This window comes from Zalophus californianus, chromosome 1, assembly GCF_009762305.2.
Source record: "Zalophus californianus isolate mZalCal1 chromosome 1, mZalCal1.pri.v2, whole genome shotgun sequence".
NCBI lineage: Eukaryota > Metazoa > Chordata > Mammalia > Carnivora > Otariidae > Zalophus > Zalophus californianus.
The window spans coordinates 20,445,211-20,455,118 of NC_045595.1; the positions used below are offsets into that span (position 1 = coordinate 20,445,211).

Consider the following 9,908-nt stretch of genomic DNA (forward strand, 5'->3'; position numbering starts at 1 on the left):
CAGTGGTTGATGACAGGAGGGTCCTGTGGGTGGGCAGAGTAGAAGTCACCCTTGGGACAGGACAGACTCACAGGGGCTGTGGTTTCATCAAGGACATTAGTCCATCCCTGGCAGAAGGGAAATGGGCAGGTGTTTCCTCTTTATCCAACAACTTTGAGCCTGAAGAAGGCAACCTGGTCCCTGGGTCATAGTTGCCCTTGTGACATCATGGCTATCTCCTCCTCTCCCACCCTTCCTGCCTCTGCCAGGACCAATGGAGCAGCAACCAGAGGGGGTCTGAACACCAGAAACACTGCCCCAAAACCATGGGCAGTAAATGCTGTGTAAGACAGTCATACACCCCCTCCCTGGGGATGGGGAGCTGGCCCACGGCAGAAGGAAGTACCAGATAACTTCAAAGGACTCAGGAAGAATGGGGAGGTAGGGCTGTGAGAACTCTGCACAGAAGCTGGTCCTCACTCATGCTTTCTCCCTATATTCTGATTGCAGAAGTCTGGTCCAGATAAGGATGCACTAGAGAAAGAGAAACTGAAGGTAGGTGGGGCCCAGGAACATGAGAGAACCACAGATCACTGATCGTCTGGCCACAGAGTCCCTAAAAGTGGAGGATCCATCTCTGGTCCCAAGGCTGAGGAGTCAGCTCAGTGTTACTCTTCTGTCCCCATAAATTCCCTCCCTGTTCTGAATGAGCTGTGTTAAGCATGGAGAAACAACAGTGAGGTGAGGAAGCAGGATGTGGGCAGGTCACTGGAAGTTGGGGCACAGCTGTGGGAACTGGAAAGCTGGAGAAGGAGTGGCCTGGGTTTAGAAGGATATGGGGGTGACTGAGAGGTAGTAGTGGAAATCAAAAAAAGTGAGGTAAGGGCGAGACCTCAAGGGGCCATGGCATGGCGTAGAAGCATCAGGAGGCAACATCACAGGTGGGGATCTGGGCTGAGATGCAGGCCATAAATGCAGAGGTTCAACCTCAGAGGACCCTTTGGTTCCTCAAACCCATGCCAGGGCTTCTGGATCAGAAAGTGTTTCCAGTGATTCCACGAACCTGTGAAGACCAGAGAGCAAGCGTATCCCCATTTTGTAGATGAGGACCCTGTGACTCGGAGGATGAGCCCTTGTGTCTATGGCCACAGACAAGACAGTAGAGGCAAAACCCCACCCAGGACTCCTGGGTCCCCAGAACCACCAGGGGGAAGCCTCGTTGTTAAAAGAGAAGATCAGAGCTCCTTCGTGACAGACACCAGACTTGCGGCTGTCTGTGACAAATTCACATGGAGTCCTCTGCTTTGCTTGGTTAGTGGCTTCGTGAAAAACGCCTCAGAGCAAGAGTCAAGGCGGCTGGGAAGATCCAGGCCTGGTGGCGGGGCACCCTGGTGCGTCGCACTCTGCTGGTGGCTGCCCTCATGGCCTGGATGATTCAGATCTGGTGGAGAACACTCCTGTGGAGGCGGGTTCTTAAGCGGCGGCAGGACCTGTTGAAGATCTATGTCATCCAGGAGGAGGCGGCTGTCAAGCTCCAGTCCTGGGTTCGCATGTGGCAGTGCCATCGACGATACTGCCACATGTGCAACGCCCTCTGCATCCTCCAGGTCCCAAAGGGCTGCTTCACCTTCCAGACCTGTGATATTCTACAGGAACAGTATGAAGTCACTCCCAGCCATCCCGAGTTCCACATTGAAATCCTATCAGTCTAAAAGTGATATAGGGTGGAGAACTGGCTCCACTGCCCCAATAAACGTCTGACCAGGTTTTGTGTGTCTCAGTGACTCCCACACTATGAAGACCCAAGAGCCCTGCTGCCCTCTTCTGCGCGGGGAGACAGCTATCTCTCTCCCCCGACTCCCACCCCTCGGTGTCTGTGGCCCCTGCTTTGGACTGACAGTGGCTGAATGCCACTGACTCTGTCCAGATCAGAAGCTGCCACCCGAGGCTGTCGTCACACATCCAGAACCAAGTCTATGGTTCCATAGCCCCGGCACCATCCTTGTCTCCTGAACTTGCAATTGGCTGGGGGTGGGAGGGGGCGGCTTTATATTCCCAAAGACTCTGGGCACCTCCTCTTATGAGAATTGCCTCTGGATCCATGCTCTGGCAGTCTGCCATTGCAGGCCAGCTGGGGCTCGCAGCCATTGGCTCTCTATTTGGCAAGCCCCCAGACCTAAGTCAGACATTTGGTTGGCTCTCTTGGGAGCCGCACAGCCCAGAGAATGCATAGGAGGCTGGCCTTAGTGATGACTGGGCCCGAGGTTCTGCAAGTTTTGCGCTGACCTGGATATTGTTTTCTTTGGGAAATAGCATATATTACGATGCTAAGGAAACTCAGCTCTGCCTCCACCCTCAGGACCAGCTTCTGCGTGGTGCTGAAACACACATAGGGCTCCTACTGATATCATTGCCACCCTATGTGTGCTACCATTCTTAGTGACTTCAACATTGTCTAGATGACAGCTCAAGCCCCTTGCCTCTCACCTCCAGTGATTTTCACTTCCATTCTACCTGAATCACTCACCCCTATAATTGCCTGTAAGGTAGCAGCATTATTTTTAAAATGTCCAATCCATCATAGACCAAATTCTTTTGTAAAACAATAAAAATGAATTATGAAAAAAATAAGTAGAAAAGGTATACAGAGTATAAGGCTTGTTTTTAATGGTTAGACCAAACACACATAAAACTGCTATTTCAATTTGATATACAAATTTCTAAGTGCCTCATCTCAAGCTTTGTACTTAATCTCAGTGGTAACAAATGCTCACCATACTTTGGGTGGCGTTGCCCTGGTTCTTGTCATAACTGACCACAGCGACAATAATACTGATTTCAATCATCTTGGTCTCTGACTTTTGCTTTCTATGCTTTAGGGCAAAGGTCAGAAAACTATGGCCTGCAGTTGAGTGGTTGTGACAGGGACTGTATTGACATCAATCCTAAAATACTATCTGGCCCTTTACAGAAAAAATTTGCCAACCTCTGTGTTAGAATCACTGATTCTTATGCATCGATACAAATGTTTCTTTAGTTCTAATTAGGACTTCCCAAAGACTGACCTTACCAGCGTTGTACTGCCCTTGTGCCCAGCTCGGATTCCATTCTCTGTTGAGGATTCTCCTACAGTTTTACCCCCGTTGGCCCTCTTTCCACCTCTGTATGAACCCAATCCTTCACCTACTTCATCCTGCACCAGAAGAATTGAATTTCCTTAAAGAAAAACAAATCACCATATTGCATGGTTTGGGTTCATATTCAGGACCACAGATGGACAGACTTACTTCTCAAAACACTTCTCTGTAAATTTGCTTTTTGACCTGAAGACTTCACACTCTTTCTTCTCTCCTCAAAGAGGCAGTTCTTCCTCTTTCCTTTTGACCTCAAATGATGAAGTTACTATACACTGAACTGAGAAAATGGCAGTGGACTGGCCCCCTATCTCCCTACCGTCTCATCCCCCATCTCAGTGCCATTCGTACCACACCTGTTGCCTTCCTTGAGTTGAAATGAGTTGTCTTTGCACCATCCAAAGCCACACCCCCAACACATTGCTCTTCTGGTGCTCTTCTTTTTCTTTTGCCCACTATCACCTCTTGCCTTTGCAATGATGTGTTTCTGTAATTTCATTTGTTTCTCTAAATCAGTTCTACCTTTTCACCAGATCATTTCCATCAGCATACAGTGTTCTCCACCATTAAAAACTCCTTGGGTTCGCATGTGGCAGTGCCTATTCTTGACTAGGTCCTGTTCTGGTTCATCTCCTCATAGCAAAACAGGTCACTGTCTCTCCTTTCTCTCCTCCCATTCTCTCCTAAACTCACTTCAATTGGGCTGCCCTTCCCCTCCGCCCCACAGAAACTTCACAGGTCAAAAAGTATTGATTGAGAAAGATTGTTTGCAAAAATGACCAATGTTACTTCCCTCCTTGTATCCATGCCCCTTTGCAATGCGATTTTATAAGTTTATCAATTAAGAAACAGAGGTTACTTAACCTCCTTTTGTATCTAGGCTTCCCTTGTGACTTTCTTTGGCCAACAGTATGCAGTGAAAGTGATATTGTGCCAGTTGCAAGCTTAGACTTTAAGAGGTCTTGAACAATCATCCACTATGTGAGCAAGGAGACTACTGCTGTAGCATTAGACACAACATGGGACAGAGATGAGCCGTCTCTGATGAGGCCATCTTACACCACCAGCCTCCATCACACCTGCCAACTGAACACATATTTTTGAGTGGGCCCAGCTGAGAAAAGAATCACCCAGATGAGGCTAGCCCATTGTTACTCCACAGAACTATGAGCTCTGTAAATGGTTATTGTTTTAAGCCTTTATGTTTTGGGTAGTTGGTTAAACAATAAAAACTACACCATCTAAAATCACCAACTAACTTGTTTACATGACGGTGGTGAATTCTCTGTCCTCTGCCCTCTCTCTGCATCAGACTACAGGTTGACCACTCTATCTTACTTGAAACACTCTCTATTTGGCTTCAGGAGCATCACACGCTCCTTGAGTTAAAATGAATTGTCTTTGATGAATGGATAAAGAACATGTGGTGTATATATATATATACAATGGAATATTATGCAGCCATCAAAAAAAGAAATATTGCCTTTTGCTCTAGAACTAGAACTAGAGGGTATTATGCTAAGCAAAATAAGTCAATCAGAGAAAGGCAATTATCATATGATCTCACTGATATGTGGAATTTGAAAAACAAGGCAGAGGATCATAGGGGAAGAGAGGAAAAATGAAACAAGAAGAAACCAGAGAGGGAGACAAACCATAAGAGACTCTTAATCTCAGGAAACAAAACTGAGGGTTGCTGGAGCAGAGGGGGGTGGGAGGGATGGGGGGCTGGGTGATGGACACTGGGGAGGGTATGTGTTGTGCTGAGCACTGTGTATTGTGTAAGACTGATGAATCACAGACCTGTACCCCTGAAACAAATACATTACATGTTAATAATAAAAAAATAAAGGACAAAAATTTGCAGTAAGATGCACATAACATGAAATTTACCATTGTAACAATGTTTAAGTGTACAGTTCTGTGGTGTAACTAAGTCTATTCAAATTGTTGTTTAATCATCATCACTATCCATCTCAAGCACTTTTTCATCTCCCCAAACTGACACACTGCACCCGCTAAACAGTCTCCCCATACCTCCCCAAATCTCCCCACACCACCCCAGGCAGCCACGCTTCTCCTTTCTGTATCTCTGAATGTGAATACTCTAGGTCTCTCATAAAAGTAGAACCAAAATACAGTATTTTGTAACTGGCTTCTTTACCAGAGCGTAATATTGTCATGGTTCATCCGTGTTGTAGTGTGTGTCAGAATTTCCCTCCTTTTAAAAGCTGACTAATTAGGGCTTTTGAGTGGCTCAGTTGGTTAAGTGTTTGACTCTTGGTTTCGGCTCAGGTCATGATCTCAGGGTCATGATATCAAGCCCCACATTAGGCTCCACACTCAGCATGAACTCTGCTTGAGATTCTCTCTCTCCCTCTCTGCCCCTCCCCCTGCTCGCTCAGGCTCTCTCTCTAAAATAAAATAGGTAAATAAAATCTTTAAAAAAAAAAGAATAAAAGAAATGACTTGTCTTTGCTCCATCCAAAGCCACCCCCTCCACTTTGCTCTTCTGGTGTTCTTCACTGGCTGCTTTTTCTTAATCTTATCAATGGCTTCTTCATTGATGAGCATCTAACCTATGAGAGGCTCAGTCTTAAAACTTCTTTTAGTCTCGGGGTGCCTGGGTGGCTCAGTCATTAAGCATCTGTCTTCGGCTCAGGTCATGACCCCAGGGTCCTGGGATCCAGCCCCGCATCAGGCTCCCTGCTCGGCGGGAAGCCTGCTTCTCCCTCTCCCGCTCCCCCTGCTTGTGTTCCCTCTCTTGCTGTGTCTCTCTCTGACAAATAAATGAATAAAATCTTTAAAAAGAACTTATTTTAGTCTCTTTTAATCTGTATTCCCAGATAACATCATCCAGTCACATGGTCTTAAATATCTGCTATATCCTGATGACACTCAAATCTATATCACTATCCTTGATACCTCCTTTGAATTCCATACCCAAGGTATGGCTTCCTACTTGACATCTTGCTTTGATGTCTAATAGGTTTTTTCTTTCTTTCTTTTTGTTATTTTTTTAATTTAAATTCACTTAGCCAACATATAGTACATCATTAGTTTTTTGATGGAGTGTTCAATGATCCATTAGTTGGGTATAACACCCAGTGTTTTCAAACATAATGTGGCAGAAACAGGATTCTCATTCCCCAATTTCATGATTTTATCCAAAAATTGCTTCTCCTTGTGCCTTGACCATTCACCAAATCTATTTGATTAAAGTTCCTTTCTGAACCCTCCCTTTTACTTATCTTTATCCATCCCCATTCACATCAGCAAATGCAGTTGACTGCCTCTCTGCAATATGCTAATATCTGAAATATAGCAGATAGTAGGATTGGAGAAACTGGATCTTACACACGTTGCTCTTAGGAATGTAAAATGGGATGGCTGATGTGGAAACAGTTTTTGGTCTCTCAAGAGCTAAATATAGAGTTACCATAAGACCCAGCAATTCCACTCTTAAGTATGTATCCAAGAAAACTGAAAACAAAAACAAAAACTTCTACAAAAATTTCATAGTAGAATAATAGCCAAAAAAAAGTGGACATAACCCAAATGGGTGAATGGTTAATCAAACTGTGGTATATCTACTACTCAGCAGTAAAAAGGAACAAACTACTGATATCAGCAAAAAATTGTATGGGTCTCAAGGAAGAGTGCAGGCCCGAAAGTGATGGGACAATTGAGTTCTTAACTATGGGGAATTTAGGGGATTGCAGACCTGAGGGTATTTGAACCATCTATATCCAAGCCATGGGAATTTGATGTTGTATAAGTGAGAGCCACCCAAAGTTGCAGGGAGGGGAAGGTGGATTTCCACAGTTAACTCAGGTTGCAAGTCCTATATCTAGGATCTCCGGGCAAGGCAGGAGTGTGTGGTGGACTTGGCACACACAGTTGTACAGAGAACCCTTACTGATATCTTTCCCTTCTAAACTCTAATTACGTAAGGATGAAATCATTAAGAAGGATCCAGATGAAACCACAGTGCTGAAAGAAAAAGAGAAGAAAGAGAAAGGGAAAGGGAAAGAGAAAGAGAAAAAGAAAGAAGAGCCTCTACTTCCAACTCCACCCCCTCCACCAAAGGTAGGTCAATGGAGACCCTCAAAGTTGAGGGTGACTCCTATTTGCAAAGAGTGATAGGTTGTCTTCTCTGTGCCCCATAGCATAGCATGATCCTGGAATCTGTCATCTGAACCAGGTTCCATTTGTGAGTAAAAGACTGGGCTCTGAGTGATTGCTCAGGGAACAATAAGCATAAACCAGAATGTCCCAGGCCAATCAGGATGAATGGTTGGCCTGGGACATTCTGGTTTATCTTTGGTTATCCTCTCCCCCAAGTTCCTTCTCAGTAAGAGAAAGGTGGGTAACTGAGGCACAGAGACTTGGTTGTAGGGAGGGGAACCCCTGACAAGGGGAGATCAGACCATGCCAAGATGGGGAGTGGGGCAGTGAGGCTGTGTTTGGGGAAGGCATTGCCACATACAGGGAAAGCCGAGTCTAGAACTGTGTGTGTGCGCGTGCAGACACATGTGTGCATGCATGCGTGCTAACTGAAGTTTAAGATGTGAGAACACAAAGAAGTGAAAGTGAGAGCTAAATGAGAAGGACTCCACACTGTGTGGAGCAGAGAAACTTCTAATACTGTGACTTGACAGAGGGACACAGCAGGTTGTGGGTTGAGCTGGAGTCAGGCATGAAAGCAAACAAAGGATGCTGCTTCTCCAGCTGTCTCAGTGCGGGGTGCGGGGCGGTGGTGGAGGGAAAGACTGTGCAGCCCAGGTAGGTGGCCAGGCCCCGGTGGAACATGATTCATGGCATGCTTGTTCCAGACAGGCCAACCAGGTCCATGTAATGGCGGGATAGCTAGTGCCAGAATGCTCCATTTTACAGATGAGGAGCCTGAGCCTCAGGGGACAATGTGATGTGTCCAGGTGCATTAAGAGAGAGGGGCAGAGACAGGACACATATCTGGTCTACTGGGTCCCTGCCCAGTGCTCCTGAACTTCTGAGGAAGCCCTTCTTGGCATGCCCTGGAGCTGAGGTGGGTGGGGAATGTTCCCTGAGAATCCCTTCTTTATCTTTGCAACCTCTCCCCCCAAAGAAAAAGAAGCGCCCTGACCAAGAGCAGAAAGCCATAAAGATCCAGGCATGGTGGCGGGGTACTCTGGTGCGCAGGACCTTGCTACACGCAGCACTCAGAGCATGTATCATTCAGCACTGGTGGAAGGTGACGCTGGCAAAGCTGCTGGAGGACAGACGGCGAGTGACCCTAGAGTTTTATGCACAGCAAGAATGGGCAGTGGTCAAGCTGCAGTCCTTGGTCCGCATGTGGCGCATACGCCTTCGTTACTGGAATTTGCTCCATGCTGTCCGCATCATCCAGATCTATTGGCGCTGGCATAATTGCCATTCCCGTGGCTTTTTCCATGGCAACTATGACCTCACAGCAACCCATCTGGGACTTGAACTTGAGATCTCTCTGGGGTCACAGATGTGTCAGATTACAGACAGCATCCCCTTCCCAATAAAGAACTAACTGATCGGGTCTGCTCCCACTCTGTGTCACTGGGTCTCTGTCAGACCAGCCCCAGAGGTCCCTGCGTCAGCAGAGTCAGGGAAAATGTTGGCAGAGACTGGGCCTGGCACGCTCAGCTCTGAGGAATTGGCTGAGGTCATCTGGGGTCTCTGGTGGAGAAGAATTCTGTGCTGGGTGAGTGGGGCCTGTAATTGATGAGCAATGTCTGCCATGGGTAAGAGAGTTGGGGTTGCAGGGCCGCCCACTCAGCCAACTCCAGGGACACTCCTTCACAATGTGGTCCACGTACATGGCGCCCCCTGTGGTTGTGGCACATGGAGGTTGCGTCACCTGATGCTCTTCATTCTTCAGTGTCTTCCCATTAAATTTAAAACAATTCCAAAAGCCCTCCTGGGTCTCCATAAGACTGCATGATCTGGCCCTGGTCGTGTCACCCTCTCCATGTCCCTCCTGGCCACCCTGCTCTTCAGATCTTCCCCCCACCCCCCGCCCACACTCTCATCTCAGAACTTTGCACTTGCTGCCTCCTCTCCTTAGATAACCTTTCCAGATGGAGCTCCCTTCCACTCACGTGTCTCTGCTCCATGCTCCCTCCTCAGGGAGACCTTCTTTGACCACCTTATTAAAATGGTTTCCCCACCCCCTACTGTATGTTCTACTACCTGACTCTGTTTTCCTGTTTTCAAAGTCCCAGTCACTACCCAAGCTTATCCTCAGTCAAAGTCCCAGTCACTACCCAAGCTTATCTTGTTTTCTATTTTCTGTTGCCCCTGACTACCTGACTCTGTTTTCCTGTTTTCAAAGTCCCAGTCACTACCCAAGCTTATCCTTTTCAAAGTCCCAGTCACTACCCAAGCTTATCTTATTTTCTATTTTCTGTTGCCCCCACTAGAGGGCGAGCTCCAGGAGAGCAAGTACTCTGGGTTCAGCGCTGTTCCCAGAACCTAGGTCGGTAGGTTCTCTCTGCTTCTCCCTCTCTCTCCCTTTCCAATATGTTATTATATATATATGTATATATTTTAAGTTCTGCATATTAGGCCATTTTGTCATCCTTAAAAAAAATCCCTTTCTGGGTTGGGAGAGACTGCCCCTCCCAGGGCCAGCCAGTTCTTAGAGATAGCAAAGGACTCATCCCAGAACATGCCTTTCATCGGCAAACGAACCAGCTCAGGGCCATACTTCCTCTCTCTTTGTCCTGTACACCACCAGAAGGCTATATACCTCTGCCTTAATCACCCCAAGCCAAGTACGAG

At 46.9% G+C, this 9,908-nt stretch overlaps 1 protein-coding gene across 2 annotated transcripts; it reads left to right on the forward strand.

Annotated features, from left to right (window-relative positions):
- Nucleotides 1-237: 237 nt before the first annotated feature.
- LOC113917600 (IQ domain-containing protein F3) lies at nt 238-8,666 on the forward strand. 2 transcript variants are annotated; one of them, XM_027585483.2, is made up of 4 exons: nt 241-323; nt 490-534; nt 7,068-7,202; nt 8,221-8,666. In XM_027585483.2, the coding sequence occupies exons 1-4, from the start codon at nt 306-308 to the stop codon at nt 8,653-8,655; spliced, it is 633 nt and encodes a 210-aa protein (XP_027441284.1). In that variant the 5' UTR covers nt 241-305; the 3' UTR covers nt 8,656-8,666. The 2 variants fall into 2 exon arrangements, with proteins under 2 accessions (XP_027441285.1, XP_027441284.1); XM_027585484.2 differs by lacking the exons at nt 7,068-7,202; nt 8,221-8,666 and adding an exon at nt 1,296-1,739 and having other exon boundaries at nt 238-323.
- The last annotated feature ends 1,242 nt before the right edge of the window (nt 8,667-9,908 follow it).

Bases quoted from the DNA above. Each gene is read 5' to 3' on its own strand.
- LOC113917600 (XM_027585483.2), top strand. The intron at 535-7,067 runs GTAGGTGGGGCC...TAATTACGTAAG, and splicing joins TAGAGAAAGAGAAACTGAAG to GATGAAATCATTAAGAAGGA. The intron at 7,203-8,220 runs GTAGGTCAATGG...CTCCCCCCAAAG, and splicing joins CTCCACCCCCTCCACCAAAG to AAAAAGAAGCGCCCTGACCA.